This window comes from Alosa sapidissima, chromosome 12 (assembly GCF_018492685.1).
Source record: "Alosa sapidissima isolate fAloSap1 chromosome 12, fAloSap1.pri, whole genome shotgun sequence".
Taxonomy (NCBI): domain Eukaryota; kingdom Metazoa; phylum Chordata; class Actinopteri; order Clupeiformes; family Clupeidae; genus Alosa; species Alosa sapidissima.
This window is the reverse complement of record NC_055968.1, coordinates 17103175-17125357: the sequence shown is the minus strand read 5'-3', so window position 1 is coordinate 17125357 and position 22183 is coordinate 17103175. Positions and strand designations below refer to the sequence as shown.

At 42.5% G+C, this 22183-nt stretch overlaps 1 protein-coding gene across 1 annotated transcript; it reads left to right on the top strand.

The window, feature by feature from the left end:
- Window positions 1-2582: 2582 nt before the first annotated feature.
- On the top strand, window positions 2583-14816 carry tmem59l (transmembrane protein 59-like). The gene is made up of 8 exons (XM_042057971.1): window positions 2583-2971; window positions 4633-4738; window positions 5179-5273; window positions 5879-6031; window positions 10508-10616; window positions 11062-11176; window positions 12168-12285; window positions 12769-14816. Exons 1-8 carry the CDS (start codon window positions 2807-2809, stop codon window positions 12925-12927), a joined length of 1020 nt encoding a protein of 339 aa, XP_041913905.1. The 5' UTR covers window positions 2583-2806; the 3' UTR covers window positions 12928-14816.
- The last annotated feature ends 7367 nt before the right edge of the window (window positions 14817-22183 follow it).

Sequence of the window (22183 nt, the reverse complement as noted above, 5' to 3'; positions counted from 1 at the left end):
GAAAGTTGTCCCTGTTTTGACAGATAGTTAAACATTAGCACACCCATCTCCTTGAGGGAATATATTCCAGCACTTTGTCTCATCGAGTCTCACTCCTAATGGCATTCACAGCCCTTAATCCAACCAATGACATGTCCCGACAAAAGGCGTGTTTCCTCTTTCACAGAACGAAACATACAGGCGAAGAAACGCCTGATCTGTGAGGGCTGGTTGTCACTATTGAACACTGTCTATGAGAACTGTTTAAAAGACCAGTGAGGCTTCAAGATGCAGGAGAACACATTTGGGATAATTCATAATTTGGGACTTCCACAAGAATACTTTTTGTTTATCATATAGGCTCCTATTTAGCAGTTAGTCTACTTCTTAAATCTCTGAAATATGAAGTGCCATAATAGAGAGCCACTAAAAAATGGTAAAGAGTATTTACAGTTTCCTGATTTAAAAGGGTCTCCAGCTTGGTTGGTTTACAATCAGCAACAAAATTCTACAAAAGCTTCCAGTGTAACAGCGGGCATCCTATTCCTGAGTCAGATGCTCTCACACATCCTCACCGGCTGCGTATTGAAACCAGTATTAGAAGCCCCCAAAACATGGAAAAAAAACATGCATGGTGAGCCTGGTGCTTGTAGCAGTAAGGAAATGTTATTGAAATATTAAGTTATCATTGAATTAAATAAGTATTATATGACATGAAGGCTAAAGCATTACTCTAAATATATTATATAATGTAAATATAACCTGTCAAGTGTAATATTCATTCATTTGACTGTGCCAATACATCTGCCATTCATTTTTGTTTTTCTCCGAAGGTTTTCTCAGCTGGCTTGTGCTGGCTTGTGAATGGCTTGGAACAGCCAACAGAAAAATCATTTCTTATCTGGTAGGAACTGTTCTTGCAACTAATAGCAAAGAGACTCCCGACCACAGTCCTATAGGTCAACTGCTATAGAAACAATGCTGAACACCAAAGCCAAATAACATATCTGTAGCCTATTGTTTCTTTGGACAAAGGCAACGCCGTCTGTTTAATTAGTAGATTATGTAAGGGTAAATGTAAATTAATCCCTGTGAAGCTAATTGACCTTCAGGCTGGCCCAAAACCATCTACCTATGTATTTCAATACAATAGTACAGTTTTGAGCTAAAGACTTGGTGTCATTTGATACATTTTCTATCTTTTTATTCACCTCATTGTCAAGGTTCATGTTATGGGTATCATGGAGCAGCATCACTCAAGATAGTTTATTTCTGTTTGAAAGGTATTGTAGAATTTTGCCGCAAAAATCCTCAGTTCCTCTTAATTCTTAAATCATTCATAGGTCTTGCTTTCCAACCTCCCTGAAGGTATTATTCTATCTCTTCCACTCTAAAGCATATTACAGCAAAATTGCAGTTTCATTAACTTCTGCCTCTGTTTCTGTGTACTGTCTTAAATGTGTGAATCACACTGGGTGAACTCTTGGCATCATCATCACCAGTAGGCTACAAATCTAGATATATCACTAACCATCGTTTAAAACACACAGTAAAACAGAAAATGTACATGCATCCATCTCATAATTGTTTGTGTCTCTTTTTTCATGATCATTCATCACCATCATCATCATTACCGTCAGGCAAGCTGCATCAAGGAGATGGGTCTGTGTAAATAGATTGTTGTATAAAACCTATGCACTTTTGACTTTGTTGATGCAACTAAATAAATGTCCTTGCATTTCTGAGTCTATTTTTGTCACCATTTAATGCCCCTCCATTGGCTTCACCATTTCTCCAGATGCTGTGAAGAGGAAATTCCCTTTACTAAATATCCTCATCAGGTAAACTCCTGGGGGCAGGAACTCTCACATGTATATTTTCTTAGGTTGATCACACACAATATTCCACCTATTAGCATCTGGTGTTTTTGTGGGCTAAATAGCAGGATATTGTGCCAAGGTAACATTTTAGGCAAATAAAAATCACCTAAAATGTAGTGTGTTTGGAAAGTTTTCAAACACTTTCATGTTTTCCCCATTTTGTTATGTTTCAGACAATACCAAGGCTACACCACAGCAACAGGATTTGGAGTACTTTTCAATTTATTAAAAAAATAAAAGGCTGAATCATCCCATAACATAATTATTCAGACCATTCACTTTGTACTTGAGCCTTTAACAACAATCACAGCCTGAAGTCGTCTTTTGGAATAATTCCTCAACCCTGGCACCCCTTTCATTTGGGCGTTTCGTTATTGTTTCTTGGCAGAAACGTTCCAGCTCAACCATGGGAACATCTATCAGATGTAGGCCTACTGTAAGATTGCCATCGAGAACTCACTTCTTGCAATGCCTTCCTATCCTATGCAAAATCAACATTCTGGAAATAAGGGTAGCCTGCTCATTTACATGAAGTACGCCCTGTGTGCTTAAAGAAATAAAATAAATGCGTAAACATGCGTAAAGAGTTAATCACAGCAACGTTTGCGATAAAGCTGCAGCTACTAACGTATCAGAAAGGGTGTATTCACCGTTTTTATCACTGCGCATCCGAGGCAGGATTGTAGTTCAAAACTGACACACACCTAGAGCAGCTGAGCCATCGCACCGCGCCGCAGCACCATGCACAACGCAGAGAAATAAAAGCAGCATGGCAAGGTGGCTGCGCCGTGTGCGTGATGATGTTAAGAGTGACGACACCACCGTCTCATAGCACAGATCACCGAGGCAGATAGAGATCGGATTGAAGCCACGACTGGTTGAGGCATCAAGGACCAGCCATAACGCCAGTGCTCACCGAGACTGTGCTTTCTAAACCGGGCGAAGAGATGCTTCAGTTCGGCGGCAGGGTGTGCGGTTTCTCCGCTCTCGTCTCATTGGTTTTGTTGGGGTCGGCGGCTGCATTTTCCGATTTGTTTGACAACCAACTAGGAGACATCAATTACTGCAAAAAGCAATGCCAGATAACCATCAAAAACAAAAGCCCCACAAAAGTAAGTAATCTGCGCAAACGCTTTAGAGCAGCATGGATAATCCATCAGGGACAGAATAAAACCAGCTGTAAAATCTCATGACATAATCGTGAATGTGAATTACAAACTCCTCGTTCATTGTAGAAGAAGGCGCAGTCTATCTGCAGACTGCTTGATCGGCCTCGAAAAATTCAGGACGTACTGCATCCAAAATGTATATCAATAAGGTTTGCAAAATGCGTCAGGCCCGATGATACGCCCTATATGTCGCCCAGATTTAAATCACATTACAGGTTCTGAAATATGCAGTCTCGGTTTTGCATAAACTTAAAGCTACTGTATCTCACTATTTCGTAACCTGCATGACAATCCTTAAATTCATCGATTTTATTCTTCTTCAGCACCTTTTGTCCCGGTACCTCCAACAGACAAAATCCACAACAAACCGAAAAAGAATGGTCGTGACGCATTGTATTTCTTATATTATGCATGCTGTAAAGGAGAATCGTTGTTTCAAAACAAGAAAACGTTGCCGACGTCAAGTGCCTACATCTTTTGACCCAATGTTGACTTTTGGCATTGTTTGAAGAAACATATTTTTCTTTCTACAGAGGGGTTGATATTTTCAAGAGACATGGCCACTTGCCTCCCAGATCTCTCTTTTGTTGGATGACACTCTCCCAGCCCTTTCCCCATAGGAGCATTGATAATCCGTGTCTAACAGAAATCACTGCCGTCTGCCCTTGTGTGTTTTGCAGTAGGCTATTGCATATTTTGACACATGCCGATGAAATGAGCCGGGCACACTGCAAGACGGTTCTAAAGAAACTGTCTCCCTTTCATCTATGCATCCGTCTCAGGTGCGCCACGGAGGTATCCAAAGAATACCTTGCTGGTACTAAAAACGAGCGCTGCTTAGTTCAAAAGAACGCCTGTCTGGGGGAATTTAAATATACTGGATATTAACGGTCCCAGGAGAAAGTCGAGCACGCCTCAAGACAGATGCTCTGGGCGTATTTTATTCATGTGTTCACACATGCACTGCATTGTGCGTTCAGGCAAATGTTTCAGTATAAACGTTACAGGCCGCCGCAAGTAACAGTCAACTCCTGCACTGATTTTACCTCACATCAGTCAAACTCTGTTGAACACATTCAATGTGTCGTCTATATGTGAAATTGGTCATGGGTCTACCGCGCACACTATTCCATTAATGTCAGAATCGGCGAGAGCCGAGGGGAAATTTCTTTATCCCCTGGTGTTTTTATTTTAGCCATATGTTGGCGCTGTTTTAGTGATGGATTCTCTGGTTGCAAGAATTATTGCGAAAATGTATGCTGTGAGGCCCTGTCGACATGGCGAGCTTTTAAGAACTCTATTAGGATTTTAGGCCTCATTTGGCTTATGTCTGTTATTATAGGGCTAATGTAATTTTAGTGTATAGAAATATATAGTCCTATTTTGTAATTTGTGTGTGGACAGATAGAGACAAGGCACCGAAGACACAAAGGAAGGCCATTCCATCAGCTTAGTATCTGGTTATTTAGTTACAGCTTTGAAAATGTTTTTCATTACATTTTCTGGTAGATCCTTTTAATTCTAAAAAAGAAATCTAGTATTTTGTCTTTGTTGATGAAATCTGTCAGTCCAGGAATAAAAACCTGTTTTTTCGTTTTCTGTAGGATTCCATCATGAATGCCTGTCATCGTGGGTGCCGCCTCTACTCGATATGCCAGTTTGTGAATGGAAACGCCGGCTTTAACACCAGCAAAGAGGAGTGCCAGGGAGGTGAGTTGGCCTCACGGTCAGGGTCACAGGGTCATGGAACCAAACAGGAGACCTTTATTCTTGATTTTTCCATTTACAGTAGGCTTGCCTCAGTTCTCTTGTGAGATGAGGCCTCAATCCAGACAAGGTGATAGTACAGAGGACTCTCATTACTGGTGTTGTTATGTTCTCTCACATACAGCTGTAAAGATATCTTGTTTTGCAGGAGATATGGAGCGGTGAAGCAGGGGATGCACTGTTGAATACACTGTAATAGCAATCCATTCAGCACATGCTGCAGTGTTAGTAAGTCCTTGTGACTACAGTACTGCAATAGGGTGTTGGTGATTATAGGCTATATGTCTCTTTTTGTTCTGTATGTTGATGGGTAGAATTTGTTTGTGTGTAAATATGCTATAACTATCGTGTGTGTGTGTGTGTGTGTGTGTGTGTGTGAACAGCTTGTCAGGAGGCCTATAGCCGGCTGCTTGAACAGGAGGCGTGCAGCACAGGGTGTGTGAGCCAGCCCGCTGAACCTGAGATCAAGAGGAGGAAGGTGAAAAAGCCACCATTTCCACCTGTCCTCTAATACACTAATACGTGCAAGCAATGCAAACAGAAAGCCACCTGTCCACGTACACAAATGATGTCATGGAGACACACACACACACACACACACACACTCACACACGCACACACACACACACCACACACACACACAGGCTACTCTCACACATAAATAATTTATATTCATACCATACACACCAGTGTGACACATTCCATTTACATAAAGGCAGGTACTTTATTTTCATCTTTCAAATGAAGTAAAGTCCATTCAGTCACTAAGACTTGCAGTGAATCTACTTCAAAGCATCAGAGTTCTCCCCAGCACAGATGTTTTTAGACCTATGATTGATTATTATTATCAGCCCACCTACCATTTGAATGTAATATGTGATAATTCTTTTTCTGTAATTATTGTTTGTGATCATGATGTTTGTCATGTTTTTTAAATTATGTATTTAAAATATATTTGTCTAAGAATGTTAGACAAATGAGTTTCCTTTGCCTTAGTTTAAATCAAGCAATCAGCTTGTTCAGGTGACTTATAAACCTGTTTGTAGCTTCTTTGTGCTAATTGTCCTGTATCTCCTCCTGTAGCTGAAGGCCATGGCCCATCGACCTAAGCCTGTATCAGTGATGGATGCTGTATCCAGCTGGTGCAATGACATCATCAGCTCCGCCCAGAGCTTCATTTCCTCCACCTGGACTTTCTACCTGCAGGCTGATGATGGAAAGGTGGTGGTCTTCCAGGTGAGAGAGGGTCACTTCTACTTCTACTTACCTTAGTAACCATTCACCATGGATATTTTCTCAGTGTAATAATAAGATGTTGGACTTGAACTTGAATTTGAAGTAATAGAATCCTTACAGAAGCTCCATAAATATAATTTAAATGGTTGATTTTCAGCACCTGTAATACTCTACATTCTGTGAATAATGTAATATAATGAAGTGCTATATTTAAAGCTTCACCAAGTGTACAGTTGTAATGATATTCAGTAAAATATTGTCCCGTAAATTACCACGTTTAAGAGGGCTTTGTGCTTTAGCTTAGAATAACTAAAAGGTTGTAAGTCATATGTCAGTAGCACATTATACTCAATTCCCCTTTAGATATTCTGGTGAGTTACACACTTTTTTGAGGAAGATGTATTTGGGTCTAGCAACATTCAGAAGGGCAAAAATGACAAAAACGCCACTATCACTATTTCTGGACACACATTAATAAGCTTACCGTTAATGCTCAACAGAAGAGTTAATTATAGAATGTGATTTGTATAAATATATGAAGACATCATAGAAAGGAATTGGAATAGGAGGAAGTGATAAGACAGGAAAAAAAAGTTACGAGAAACCAGACTGTGAAATAAAACCGTTATCATTCTGTCGCTGTTTTCCACTTTTAGCCCTGGGGATGATGGATGTGCTCGTTTTATTGCTGTGACATGTAGCAGAGAGCAGGCAGAGAGGATGAGACGGGTGGGTACGGAGTGAGAGAGGGAGAGAAGGAAAGAGAGAGAGAGAGAGGACAGGCCCTGTGTTTAAAGCACCTCTGGCTCTCTGCCCATCCAGTGAAGGATTGACTCAGGGCACCCAGACAAAAGGAGACCTAGCCTACAACAACAGCTTTAAAAAAAACTTTTTTGAGTGACAGTCAGAAAACGAGCGAAGGGGAAAAAAGAGGACACTCAACCGCATTTATATAAATCCGACACCGAGCGCTCAGAATTAGCACCTTCTGGAAATAGGAGCCAACGGGCCGGTGAGGATGACGGGAAGAGGCACGCCACGCCAGTGTGATTTCTCTCTGGCTAGTCTTGCAGCACAGTGGTGCGGAGCTCGGTGGTGAGGTGCATGCTGGGAGAGCAGCTTGCAAAGATTACAGGGCAATTTTGCCGTTCCCACAATGCCGTTCAGGATCGACCTCGCCGTCACAGCAGGATGTAGGAGGGAAGCAGAAATAATGAGGATGCTCAGAAGGGTTTTATTTTTATTTATTTTTGTAGGAGTTAACATTAGAGCATACCATATGGAAGAGATTAATCATAGTGCTTGTGCTTAGCTAATTGTGGCCAAGCACCTCGGTGAAACTGGTGAAATTACTCTGGAATCCTCAGGATGTTGGCGATCATCAGCCTTGTGCAAACATCCTCACTTCTCATCACACAGGTCCTCCTCCTGAACCAACGCTTCACTACCGGTCCATTGTTGGTTCATGTGCAAAACCTATGTGCAATCGGAAACACTTCCCTTCTGGCTTCACAGGACTTCGACCTGTGTCAGCGCTCTGCTTTGAGGAAAGGAAACCATTGATGTTCATCGGTGCTATACTGTGTGCTCATCTTTGTTTCCAAAGCTTAGAGCACTGAACGGACCCACACAGTTTCCTCTCCTCTCCTGAAAGCTCCCTAAAGATCTCGGTTGACATCCAGCAAAGCCATTGCAGCGATGTACCTCCTGATTAGTCATCATGCCGGGACTCGCCGAGGAGGCCTTGGAGGTAATCAGGCGGAATTAAGCAGCTTCCTCTGGTGGGCAGTCGAGGTAAACAGATCTGACCACCGCACTCCATCCTGATCAGGCCCAGCGAGTTGCTCGGAATCAAATTTGGCGTCTTGTTTATACTCCCTCTGTCTTACATGGTCTGTGGAAATTAATGGAAGAGATAGTGCTTCAGATAGAGAGAGAAGAGAGAGAAAGAGAGGGAGAGAGAGAGAGAGAGAGTAGGAGCCCAAATAAGGAAAAAGTTTGTTTCTAATTAAATGAGGGCTTCTTGGCTTGCTTGCTCAGACTCCAAAGCCATCAGAACACCTGTGTCAGTGTTATGCAGTAATGTATGACAGATGCACGTCAACATCACTTCACTGACGGCAGCATTCCACCAGTTTGTGGCCAGTTACTATTAACTTCCTCAGATAGACCATTTTCCCTTCCTTTTCTTGTCTGCCGGCATTACATCTGGAGTTAATGTTGTCAGACAATCTCATCAGTATAGGTACAAACCATTTGTGAAAGAGCCAGTGTTTTTTTCTCTCTTTCTCTCTGCTTTTGTGTGATCTTTTCTCAGATTAGCCCGGGGTCTGGTTATGTATATTTCATGGTTCACTGGCAGCGGCCATCACTGAGCATCATTTCCTCTCTTTTTAATTTTAAGAAAGGTAGAGATCTTTCACTGAGAGCCTGTATCCGTGGTTGCTGCCACCCAAGGATGTTCCACTTCCCTCCAGTCCAGCATAATCATCTTAATAGGTCTGCTGTGAAATCTGCTGTAATGCATAGAGGATCCGTTTGCCTCCCCTTATTTCCCTCAAGTCTCCCCTCTGTGTCAACCTTGAGAATAACCTGACTTTTCATCTAATTTCTCCGCAATTCCATTGGTAATGTCCCGTCCATGGTGCCGCGTCAAGACAGGGGAGCAACTGTTTGATCCTTCCTGATCCATTAAAGCACGGAGACGTCAGGGCGAATCAGTCGAGTCCTGCGATTGGCCCCCCCTGCTCCTTGTGCGCAGAGCTGACGAACAGGGCCTCGTCCCTGATGAAGGTGCCCTTGCGGCTGCCTGCTCTGTTCTACCCTGCCCGGGACTGAGCCTGCGGCAGAGTGGCGTGCTGTGGTGACGGTGGGGGTTGGGGTGGTGGTGGTGGTGATTTGGACGGCCGAGGGTTGCAGAAATCTGCTCTAATGAGTTCTCCAGGGGGAGCCAGTGAAAATACCCTGAGAAAATGCTGAGACACGCCGATGAAAAGCAGAACCGCTCTCTCCCTCTCTTTCTCTCTCTCTCTCTCTCTCTCTCTCTCTCTCTCTCTCTCTCTCTCTGGTCTCAGTCTTGCCACAGCCGCACAAAGCCAGTGCTGGAGGATTCCTGGTGACCACCTTTGATGCTTAGATGCGGGTCGGGCTTTGTCAGCCTGAACTCATGCTTTTGATGTTCTCAACCCTGTGTGACTGTGGACAAGCTTGTGACCCACTCACCTCCCCGAATAATGTGGGGATGGAGGTGAACCTTCCAAAGACCCAAACTGGAACAGGCAGCAAGTGGCCACAAGAGGGCAATGGGAGGAGTGGAGGACTGGTGGGAACTGGTTTAGCCATGACACACGTGAAACCAGCTCTGCAAAATGTCAGACCCCTTCATTTGCTTTTTCCCATCACTGTATTTATATAAATGGGATTCATTCCAGCAGAATGGTTCACTTGCTGTCTAGTCTAGTTTACTCACAGATCCTAACAACTGCAAGAGTGTTTGAAAGTGAGGGTATAAGAAGAACAGCTTTTTTGCGTGGTTGTTGGGAATGTGATTACTGCACTCTGAGGTTATAATGTGCGAGAGCCAACTCCCTTTTCTCCTATATTTGAAAGATCAGCAGATTGTGTAATGAGAGTAGCATCTTAAATTCAGTTGGATGTCAGGACCAGGCTGTAGTAGGGATAATACACCTCAGTTTTCCTGCGACTGCATTGTCCTCCATATCCTTTGTTTAAATGTGATGATTTTCCTTGTCTGTGTGCATTGTGATTTTGCATTTGCCTTTTTTTTCATGAGGGAAAATTTCCTGAATTCGTGCTATTTTCAGAGATGTAATTTCGTTGTTATGGTTTTATATACAGTGTACACTTAAGTTCTCCAAGTGTTAAGGGAAGATGTAACCACAGACTTTGGCAAGTGCATACAGTGGCTTTTGGGAAGCAAAGTGCAGTATAAAAAGGAGGTCCCCTTTTTATGTGCTTTCAAACCTGCTAAAGGTCATGAACCCAACCGAAATTAGATAAATTCACAGTTGAATATTAGACGAGTTACTATTTAGTTTACAGTATTTTAATTTGGCAGTGACATGACCTCCCATTATTCCCTTAGGCTTGTTTCAGTTTGTAACAGATTAGGTCTGCAGTGCAGTCATTTAAATGGACACGCTTTTCAATGCTATACTTGATATATCTTGATACAGTATGTACAGATTGAAGCCCAAAATACTTTGATTTTCTTAGCTTGTTACAAAACAAAGTTCGCTAAGGGATGATTACTTGTTCTTCTCCTCATTCATCTCACTCTGTGGACTGCAGCATGTCTTTTTGCTGTGTGTTGTCACATTGTCCTCCTATGGATTGCTACTCCTGCTAAGAAAAACAGTTGTGTGGAGTAAACTGGCATTGTGCATTACTGAAGGTGACTAGAATGTGCCTTTAAGGATGGCCCATCCTCTGACTGTGGGTGTCCCTGCTCCACAGAGCCAGCCTGAGATTGAGTACTCCCTGCCCGAGCTCCAAGCCCCCCGCTCCAACGTGGCAGACAAGCCCTGGCCCTCCATCAACACCCACACCCAGCGGCCACACGCAGGTGAGAGCAGACAGAGAAAGAGATGTGAAACAGATGTGATGACGCCTTAACTGACAACATATTAAACGTCGATGGACACACATTCTCACCTACACATGCAAGTAACGCATTCAGTTCTCAACTAAAATGTTGCACATCCACTGGGGGAAAAAACACACACTCTGATCTGCTTCAAAAGTGGTGGTAAATGCCACCTAAACAAACACATATTATACACATACACAGACTTACACAAACAGCCACACTCACACCTTCCATCGTGTGCTGTCTATACACACACACACACACACATTGTAAACTACCATCAGCACAGTCACACTCTGTAAGTGTGTTGAATGGAAGCCCACTCAGCGTGAGTAGCAGCTGTGTCTGGTGCAGCAGAGGAGCCAGAGAAAATCAATACGCTGCCAGTCACCGCCTGCATTTCCCCGCACTGCCGTTGCAGGTGCGAGGTCTCACGGGGAGAAGGGTGCGGCAAAGGCTGCGGCCAAGGGGAAGCACGCCGCCCCGCATGCCGAGGACCCTGCAGCGGAGCACGACTTCCTGGGCTGCATGTCCAGGTGAGGGGGTCGGGTGAAAGGGGACAGTGATGAGCCTGGTTTGTCGACATTTGTATGAGCTTGTATGCATCAGCCATTTTACACGCAGCAGAAGAGCCCATGCACCCAGCTGGGTACGGTGGATATTCATCTCCTGCTTGGCTATTTCATTATAACTCCCATATGCACCAGTCAGCTTACAGACAGTCTTTATTCACTTACATGCACTTAGTTCTAGCTTGTGCTTACAGTGCATTAATATCAAATAACCAGTGATAAATCTATGACTCTCTTAAGCCCTGCCTGACATCATTTCTTAATTCTGTATTAGGAAACTATTAAACATTTATAACATTGTTTTTTACCATAGCGTTAAGGGCTGCCCGAGTACTGACGCAGCCTGTCAGACTTTAAGGGCAGGCTAGTAGTTTACTGATTCAGATCAGCACAGATAGCTCAGATTTTAATGCTGTTTGTATGAGTTCTCCCTTTGTTTTAACAGATGCCATACATTCAGATCAGTCATTTAACAGATTTTTGATATTCCACTGATTCTCGAGACATAATTTTAAAGGTAAGATCTTAAAAATCTGTGCAGTTAAGAGCCATTGACAGTGGCAGTTAAGGTTACTTATGTGATGAAACCCCACTAGCCTCTGGCATACTGAACCTGGCAAGAGAATCTGCCACTTGAGGACTGCACCTTGGAGTGCCCCCTTGCGTGTTCTAATGGTAGTGCTCTAAGCTGGCTACAGCACAAAGGAGCTTGCCCTGAGAAGAAATATAATAATAAAATAATAATAAAAAAGTTTTGTGTGTCAAGAATACAGATTAACAAGTATCATATTACATTCAAAAGTATCAATTGTACCCTTTTACTAGAAGACAACTTTTTTAAAACTGTCTTCAGTCAGTCCATCTATTTGTTCATTGATTTTAATTTATGTTGTTCATGCCCTTGTACTTTGCTCATGTTTGGTGGTCTGTGGTCTGGCCTTGTCCACTCTCCCAGGCGCTCCGGTCTGCCCCGCTGGATCCTGGCCGCGTGTCTCTTCCTGTCGGTGATGGTCATGCTGTGGCTGAGCTGTGCCAGTCTCGTCACTGCTCCCGAGCAGCACATCAAGAACCAGGTATTTCCTACCATTTGCGCGCGTACACACACACACACACACACAAACACACACACACACACACACACACACACACACACACACACACACACACACACAGGAATCTAGGCACTTACATAAAGCACACACAGACTTGTTCACACGCACATACACACACACACACACACACAGGCACGCAACCACCCACACACATGACACAAAACACCCAGACTCTCTCTCTCTCTCTCTCACACACACACACACACTCACACACACACTTAGATACAGTATACAAACAAATGAATGCACTCTCAACAGCTGTTTTGCATTATCACTTTCAATGAGCTGCCATAGCAGTGTGAAAGGAATGTTCTGCATCTCAGCTATGTTAGACATTTAGAAGTGTGACCTGCTTTAGTTCATCCTACTCATCTTAGCTAACTGACAGTGACTGCTCACTTCAGTTTTGTCATGTTCATTGTAAACAATCTCTGGATATTACAGCTCAGCATCAATGGAGACAAGGAGTTTCTGGATGATGTGCAGAAAGTCAATCCCTATCATCTTACACCTGTGATCGCTGTGGCCATCGGCCAACCAGACGAGAGCAAGGAGGCGGGGCCGCTGCCAGTCAAGGTTGACCTGAATAAGACATCTATTTAAAAAAAGCCTGGTGTGATTGGTCCTGTGGTGTCTCTGGTAACTATTTCTATTGCTCTCAGTTAGGGGGACAAGGGGGAATCAGTCCAGATTTTATAAAAACCAAACATGCATGGCACCACTTATTCACAACAGTTATGTCTGTGTGCTAGTTCCTCTATAACATCTACGACACAAAAACAATGTGGGCCCTACATGCTTGTCCACATATGCAAATGTTTCCTTATGTAATGCAGACTTCTTTTTAATAATCTGAGTTTAAACAGACGGTGGGTGGTAAAATGTTCCTTAGAATAAGATGACTCGTCTGTGAACGAGAACCACAGAGTGACACAAATTTCCACACAGGGACCCAAATTTCTACTCTCATCAAAAGAATCGCATTACACATTACAAATTCTAAAGCTCCTTCAGCTGTGTCAGTTTTTATCACAGGAGTGTGTCCACCTTGCTCTCATGTATTGATCCGATGTTCTATGGGTAACATCACTGGTGCTTGTAGGCTAAGAACTGCTTTCATTGAACTTCTTTATGATCATCAAAATAAGAAACTAATCAGAAGTAAATGAGTATCTGTAAAGCTTGTTTCCACTCCTCCTTACACAGTGACCCCCCCACTCCCCGTACAGGGGTACAGTAACTTAACTTAAGGCTTCTGCTCAAAGATGCAAAGGATTTCTGTGTGGTCTTCCTAAACACAGAGATGTAACACGAATGTAAATATTTCTAGTCCTTGCTAGCTCTTTGACACTTTAATTTAGAATGCTACTTGAGATCATTTTGAAAGCTAGTCATTTGTTTGTAATGCCCAAGTATAACTACGTAGATAAGGCAATAATACATATTCAGTAGAGTTTAAAGCAGGACGTTTATTTTCTAGGCAGACCACTAGCTCTGATGATTGTGACGTGGCGCCAGATATGGGATGGCACCATAAACCTTTCCATTGGGTTTTAGTGAGGGATGCTGTTTCACTGTTGCTTGTATTTCAAGAGATGGAAATACTGCAGTTTGTTATCATGCAGTCTAAATACAGAGTAACAAAGATATGTGAGGCCCATTTCAAATAACACTGTATGTATGAATGGATTTATTTATATGCATATTTATTCAGAAACTATAATCCTCTTTTCCTGGTTTTGTAGTTCCATTTCATCGCAATTGTAGATCGCTAATGCATCAGTTTGGCTTTAGTGTATATATAGATATGTGTGCCACAGGTGAATAACAGTATGTTTGCTGTGCAAGATATACTGTCCGCATCCAAGTATCTTAAGGACAGCTACAGCTCTCATGTGATAAAGACCTCAAAATGAAAGGTGTAACTTAAAAAGTGTGTTAAGTGGATAAAATGGATATTGTTGTTTTATCCATGTTTTTTTCGGAGAGCTGACCACTCTTCAGACTTGTATTCCTAACAAAGTACTTATATGTAGAAAATCGCTTTTAAGATAGATCTTTTTGTAACCTGGCTATGAAACCGATTCTTGAAGAATAACCTTTTTTTTTCCATTGTTACTCCTGGCACTGTTCGGTCACACTGTTTTAGCCACGTTGCATGTTAGTATGCTACAAACTTTTAAATCTGCAGCTCATGTCCCAGTGCCTGAAAGACTACTGTGCTCTTGTGCTTTTTTTGTGTTTTTGACGCCACGCAAATGTGAAGTATAGGTCATGTGATAAACAGCAGCCACCAGGAGAGGTGAGGATAGGTCATCTTTGTCCTAAAGCCATGCAGTGCTGATGTGAACAACAACGTACAGTCAGACTGTAGGGGACCACCTACAAAGTGTTTAAGACCCATCCCCTTTTCGTTTCTCCTTTCAAATGGTTTTCTGATTAATTGGTCCGCAATACACAACAAATAAAAGTGTTTTCATGTTGTACTTAAAGACTTGACTCCTGTGTTTATTTCTCATGGACAGGAGAGGGTAGCTTCGTTCAAGACTGAAACAACATCCACAGCTAGCAAACAAAAGTTTCAAGGTTTTAGTTTTGACAACTTTTCCAAATCAGGTTGATGGTTTTACCCTTCCACAGCATTTCAAAATGAAATGTAAGACACAATATAAGAAATCTTCTCGTGACCATCTGCCTCTGTATGTCTGTGCGTGTGTATTCATGTTCTGTGTTCAGTAGGGTGCAAGTAACAAATCAAACATTGAGCATCTACCAGAAACTCTGATTGGTTTGTTTTGATTTCCCGCTGTTTAGAACAATATCACAAACCAAATACATAAACAGATATAAACAACATGATGTTAAATATATAGTAATAAATACTTCCTTGTGCATCTTTTATTCTACCCCACTATGATGTTTGTGTCCGAAACCTCTCCTCACAGCATGTGTTTTCATAGGCATGGGATGAAGGGCAGGGTGGTGAATAATGTATGTGGAACCCGTTATGGAAGCATCTGGAACTCATCTTTGAGTCTGACACGCATAAAACATACACACCCATGCGCGCGCACACACACACACTCACACTAAGAGACAGGCGCTGCTCATATTTCAAAAGAGTCATGTGGGCAAGAGCAAAATCCAAATCAAACACTATGTCTTGCAACCGAATTGTAGGTGTGTGTTAGACTTCAATATAAAGACTAGCTAACTGCACTGTTTGTGGATTCTACTTGATGTATGCATTAAGGACAGTAAAGACATTGTATTGGCCATATTTGAACACTTGGGGGAGCTAGAGTTTAATGATTGTTTTCATCAATTCTAAGCTGCACCTGTGCATGCATATAAAATCCTTCAATATAACAATGCAGCAAATGTAAGTTGGACCAAGAGACAGCAATTGTGTCCAGCTATTTTTGTCCACTGTGCTATCACTGTTACTTGTCATGAATTTGAATATGCTGCATAATGATTTCAACAGACTTAGTCTGAAATGTGGGGATGTTTTAGAACGCTTTACAGGAAACATATGGTACTTAACTAAAAGAAATTTAATAGCAGCAAAGCTGACATTGGAATGATTTCAGGTTAATGATGGCAAAGTGCATCTTGACATTAAATATTTGAGTGTTCCAGTATAGTCTACACATCAAGGTGAATTGAATTCAGACGCTGAATAAGGATATGAAAAGCATTGTTCCCTTGACTACAGGTCACTTCCTGTCTGCCGCACCCCCAACACCTTGCTTCCATCACCTGCTGGATATGGTCAACAAGCATCTGGTCACTGTGTTTCACTCCTTTCTCATCACAAGAAGGGAAGGTCAGTGCCTAGCAGCCTGACAGATGATGACTCACCCATCACCACACACACACGCACACACACAGAGAGCTGTATAAAACACAGTCATATGTACACATCTCATGAATGTTTTACCCATGAGTCCACCCACCCTGACGGGCAAACAAAGCCAAGCACGTGTGCTCATCTCTGGTCGGTGAGACCTTGACCCAACTGCACCCTCCACTCTGCATCCTTAATGACAATGATGTACTGTAAGTTCAGGGGTCAAGGTCGTAAAGCTCCTCAGCAGAGTGACCTGTGGTGGTGGAAAGGCCAGGTAGGGCCATCCCTTGCCCTTGAAAAAAAAAAACGACTAAAAGGGTCAACGTTACATAATACAATATCAAGCGTTCCAGGCGCAGATTAGCATATTTTAAGGCATCGGAATGAGTTTGAGGAACATTATTTTAAGTTAAAACAACTTCACGTGATGCTTTAACAAAACAAAACCACAACAACACACAGACAGAACAAATACAAGCTATAGGAGAAACAATAGCCTCACCTGTTCATCAAGCAGCAATGCAATTCATACAGAGCAATTCAAACAAAACAACTGAAAACCATTAGTTAGTAAGGAAAATTACCACTTCAGTTAGACCATTAAATGACAACTTGCCGCCTATGAGAAGAGAGAGCTTGTGGTATCACAGGTACAGGCATAGGGGGAGCCATCAAGCTATATTTGAGCAACACAGAGTGGCTGCAATCGTACATGTGTGTGTTTGTGTGTGTGTCTATGTAGTAAGAGTTAACACTAGTGTGATTTCTTCTTATCTACCACAACCTGCTGCTCAAACATACATAGAGCACTATAAACACGAAAGCCCCTGCTATACATGACACAATGAATATTAGAGGAAATTAGTGAGTGTGAGTGAGTTGTGCTTCTACACAGCATATGTAAAATACAAACATGATGGCAACATAATATACAATGACTTAGACTACCAAATCATGGATATGTTACTTATGCAACATTTGTTTGTATATGTCGATTAATTGAAAAGTCGGTTTTGTGTAAGATTTTGAATGTATTTTGCCTGGCAAAAGACTAACACACAGCCGATTACAGTGCTCACTGTGTAAACTCTATATGGAGTAGACACTCCTTAATGGCCACTCTCCATTGGAGGAAACACGTGTGTGTGTGTGTGTGTGTGTGTGTGTGTGTGTGTGTGTGCCACTGAAACAGATGAGGCTCCAGCAAATCATTTATAAATATTATCCCTGAAAAGGGGACCACCTATGCCCTGCCACTGGACTCTCCAAGCAAAACCCAACATCAACAGGCACAGGTGCATAGATGCACTTCACGGGGACTAGAGATATGGTTTATTCATGGTTCATAAAATGAAGTGGCTCTTGTGTCTAGTGCTTAAAGGTGCAATTTTACACAGTTTCACCCTTTCATAAATCCGTTTCCATTTCAATCTGCCTGATGAGTTATTTACTTAGTCTCTAAGTAAAGTAAGTGACTTAAATCTGTTTAAATGTAGATTCTAGGTTTCTCTTGGTAAACAACCCTTTAACCCCTCTGATTATGAAATGTGATTTTCAACATTATTTGAGGCCTTGACAAAAGACTGTGCTAAGAGTGGCATCCCATCGAAGAGCCATACTAACAATCATATAAAAAATCTATGGTGGTGTCACAATCGTGCCAGTTTGGACTCTTAAAGAAGCATCATGTGTCTCAGGCACATTCAGTGCGTTTGAAGAACATTAATGCAGATATAGCCAGCCTAACTGCTGTCTGTAACCCTTCCTGTGACAACATGTCACATTAGGGTTATGACAGACTGCAACACCTATAAAGCCTGAAGTTGTTCAATGCTAATTTGGCCAGCTCACGACTGTGAGAGGAACTTCTGGTCACCTGGCCACATCTCAATCATTTGATTGGAGTGAAGAATACAACAATTTAACCAAGCCATAAGCTAATGCATTATTCCTGAGGAAATATATATGGAAAATGGTGTTCTATTCATTCTGACCACATAAACAAAAAAGTAGCAAAAAAGAAAAGCCTATCTGTAGACCACTGGTGTGTGTGCGTGTGTGTGTGTGTGTGTGTGTATGTGCGCGCGCATGTCGCCTAATCGCAGTCATCGGTCTGTCCACACCATCGCACCAACAACTACGCAAACCACCCCAGAATAAAAACACAACAATCACACCAAGACACCATATACCTCTCAATCTATTAGCAACAACGTGCGCAGAGCTTTCTTCAGCTTATTCTGCCATGATTTCTAATCGTCTCTCTATCATTAGAATCATACGGAGCAGCCTGAGATTCCGTCCGCTTAGGTGAGATGGACAACACATCAACGCTCTAACGCTGAAAGTAAGCTCGCGGCTGCCCAACACGCCAAACTCAGCACACAGGCATGACTCGACGGTTTCAAGCTCCCCTCTCTGTGAATTGATTCTACTATGTGCCTACCCGTATCTCAGCTCTGTCTTGCGGGGGGTATATGATGAAGGACCAATTTTAAATGTGATGTTTACCGACACACTAAACAACTAACAGGCTAAACACATTCGTTAGATAAGTTAATATGTTAAACTGATTAATTCCAACGCGGTTTTCACCTTTTCTGAGTACTGTTGAGAAAACCTGATCTACATCAGTACAAGTACACCCCGCATGGAAAAATGGAACATTCCACAATTTATTCCAGGGAAAGACTGACAGTTTTTTGGGTCATGAAGCAGCTGTTGAAGTCAGCCTGCTCTCCTCCCTCCGCTGGAATAAGAAATTAGTCCATTTTAAAGTAAATAGCAAAAGCCTTTAGCTGATAAGGGGGAAATTATAAAATAGGGTGCAGACTTGATTTTACGGGGAGAATTGTCTAAACATAAGAAGGTAATAAATGTTATTCCTACCTCCCATTAAATTATTGAATGGTTTCTGGGAGCCAACCATGAGACAAGAACCACCACCGATCACAAACAAATCTGAGCACCATGTCACAGGTTAGATTTCTGTGTGTATAGTTCACCTTCATGATATCATTGATATCACTGCCAGTGAGAAACACACACACACACACACACACACAGTGTAGAAAACAGCATGTAGGGAGTCATAATACGCCACAAACTCAGTGGTATTAATCCATTCATTTGGACGATCGTCAGTATGCCTGGGCTTGCGTCGGTAAAGCCCCTGCCAATGTCTTAACGGCATTATTAATGACTGCATTGTTCATGGCATAATTAGGCCCACACCCCTCAGATCTTCATCAGACCATGATGGATGGAAGGCCATACTGTGGACACCACGCAGGTGTCATCCACGCCTGGGCCAGTCCGTTGTCATTAGTCAGCCACGTTATGTTTTTACATGATTAAATTACAAGGCCCGCATATGTGATGAACTATGGGAGCCTGAGCACATGGCTGAGGGAAGAGCCGTGCGTTTAAATAAGGGGGCCGAGAGTGGTGGGCAGGGTATGCAAATGAGCAGGGCTGTCTCTCCTCACGATGAATGATGATCATACGCAGTCCAGTCGTACTCACATATAAGCACTATAGGGACTGAGTGCTTGGGCTTGTACTTTGCTCACGGGCCTACTCTCATGAAAAGATACCTAGCATTGACAAGTTGGTAAAAGTATTGGTAAACACATAACCAGAGGCATCATCTCACACACATACATTTTCTATCACACACGCACATACATTTGGTAGGCTATCTTCTGCTATAGTAGTTGGTAGTAGGTTTTTATTGTAGGAATTTGCATCTCCCTCCAGCTCATTGTTTTGACTTTGGGAGGAACGCTTGGAGAACCTAAGGAAAAGAGCAGTGGATGGAGGGAAGAAGGAAAGAAGGAAATGGAGGGATAGAGAGAGGGAGAGAGATATGAGCGCTGTGAATGGTCTTCATTAACACTTACATCAACCCCTCTCCTCCCTCTGGCCACCTCCAACCAGCCAGCAGCAGCCGTAATGGGGATCATATGGTGAGAAGGTCTGAAGCACAACACAAGATGGCCACATGAGAGAGGGAGGCAGAGAAAGAAAGAGAAAGAGAGAGAGAATAGGGTGGAAAGAATGGTTGGCAGCACCGGAGTAGGAGAACATTCAAGGCTGCCAATAAGACGACAAAAATGCTCCTTCTTTATTTCTCCTGTTTTTCAAGAGTGCATTAACCAATAGGAGCTATACATAGAGCACAGTTCAGACAATGTGGATTTGGAAGTGGCTGCAGTTCAAGGAGTCATGCATAAGGATTACTGTGCTTGCTTTATAGCTGAAAACATGTTCCTTTAGTTGAGTCAGGATAATCCGGTGTTTCCAGTTTTAGGCATTGGACTTTAATATGTAGATCATGAGAAAGAAGTTGAATGAAATTTTAATGCACCATTGAATCATGTAGATTAGCCACGATTATCTTGAAGGTCCATTTTTCTGTTTATGTTTACTTGAACTGCTTTCACACTCCAAAACAATTTACCAACATAACATCATGAATGGCAGTCAGTAATATCATTTGTCTCTGAAACTCTCAGGGTACTTTAAATCCTTTGTATTGTTCTCATGGGATCTTTTTTTTTTTTATCACAGGAGTCATTTGTGTCTGATCGTTCTTTTCAAGGCTTGCTCTTGTTACCACTGACAAAGGAAGAGCCAAGTTTTTCAATGGCAATGAAATCACAGGTGATCACTGAAGAATAATCCTGCAGCGTCAGTGACAATGACAACAACCTGCTACGTATACTTAAGTGACTTACACTGCATAAATAAGAATGGGTTAAAGTGTATTTCCGGAGTAAAAACAACCTATAGGGTCTATTTACGGAAGTTAACAACTTAAAACTTTTGATTGAGAGCAAAATTACGTTAATTGGTGCCGTTTTGAGCAACATTTGCATTATTTGCATTATCACTGAATGGGCTTACCCATGATTGGACGATATCTTGCTGATTTGACAATACCGAACCAGGAAGCCATACTAACACAGAAGTGTATTTATATTCTGAGCATTGTTAGTGGTATAAAATATCGACGTGGCACCTTGCCCTGTTAGCATCACTGTAAGCCCAATCAGTGATAATGCAAATAAACGGTCTTGCTCAAAACGCTATCAATTAACGTCATTTTGCTCTCAATCAAAAGTTTGAAGCTGTTAACTACCGTAAATAGACCCTAGGTTGTTTTTACTCCGGAGTTACCCTTTAATCACACACTAAACCCACACTTCTAAAAGAGATGGCCAAAGATGTGCTCTCTGAAATGAGAAAAAAAATCCTCTCGTCAGCGTGTCCATCAAACCCCTCTTTAACTGGCCTCCCTCCTCCCTTATCCACCTGTGCCGAGATGGCATCTCTGGCAGAGGTGACTGGAGTATCGTTGGCAGGGTCACACGAGAGATCACCGGCGGCCCGGCGATGTGTAATCCACTCTCGGGTCCAGGCGGGAGGTGTGGGGATTACCGCCAGCCACTCAGGACCCTCTTTACTCCTTTCTACCAGTGGAGAGGATCCTAATTGAACCAAATCCTCATTATTTATGTCTGGATAAGAGAGATGGTAATCAGTTCAGCACCAGTGTCGTTAAAGAGATCAGTGAGAGAGAGGGGGGGGAGTGAGAGAGAAAGATAGAGTGAGAGAGAGAGAGAGAGAGAGAGAGAGAGGGAGGCTTGTTGGCACATGTAATAGCATGGGGAGGACAAGAGAACAAGAGTGGGATGAGCGAATGAAAAAGAAGAAAGTCAGAGAAGCGAGAGAGTGAGGGAAAGAGAGAGAGGAAGGGAAGGGAGAATGAGAGAGTGGGAGGAGAAGCCCTTAACACTCATTCATCAGGTTGTCTCTGTCCTCATTAGTAACACAGAGCAGAGGTTGTGAAACACACATGTATGTGTGCATACACACACACACACACACAGACACATACACACACATGCACACGCACATATACACACATATAAACACATACACAAACACCTGACATGCCATAATGAAGGTCCGAGGCAAACCTGATTAATAAAAGAGACAAGC

Excerpts from the sequence above, each read along its gene's own strand:
- tmem59l (XM_042057971.1), top strand. The coding sequence starts at position 2,807 with ATGCTTCAGTTCGGCGGCAGGGTGTGCGGTTTCTCCGCTCTCGTCTCA. Across the intron at positions 4,739-5,178 it reads CAAAGAGGAGTGCCAGGGAG|CTTGTCAGGAGGCCTATAGC; the intron begins GTGAGTTGGCCT and ends GTGTGTGAACAG. Across the intron at positions 11,177-12,167 it reads TTCCTGGGCTGCATGTCCAG|GCGCTCCGGTCTGCCCCGCT; the intron begins GTGAGGGGGTCG and ends CCACTCTCCCAG.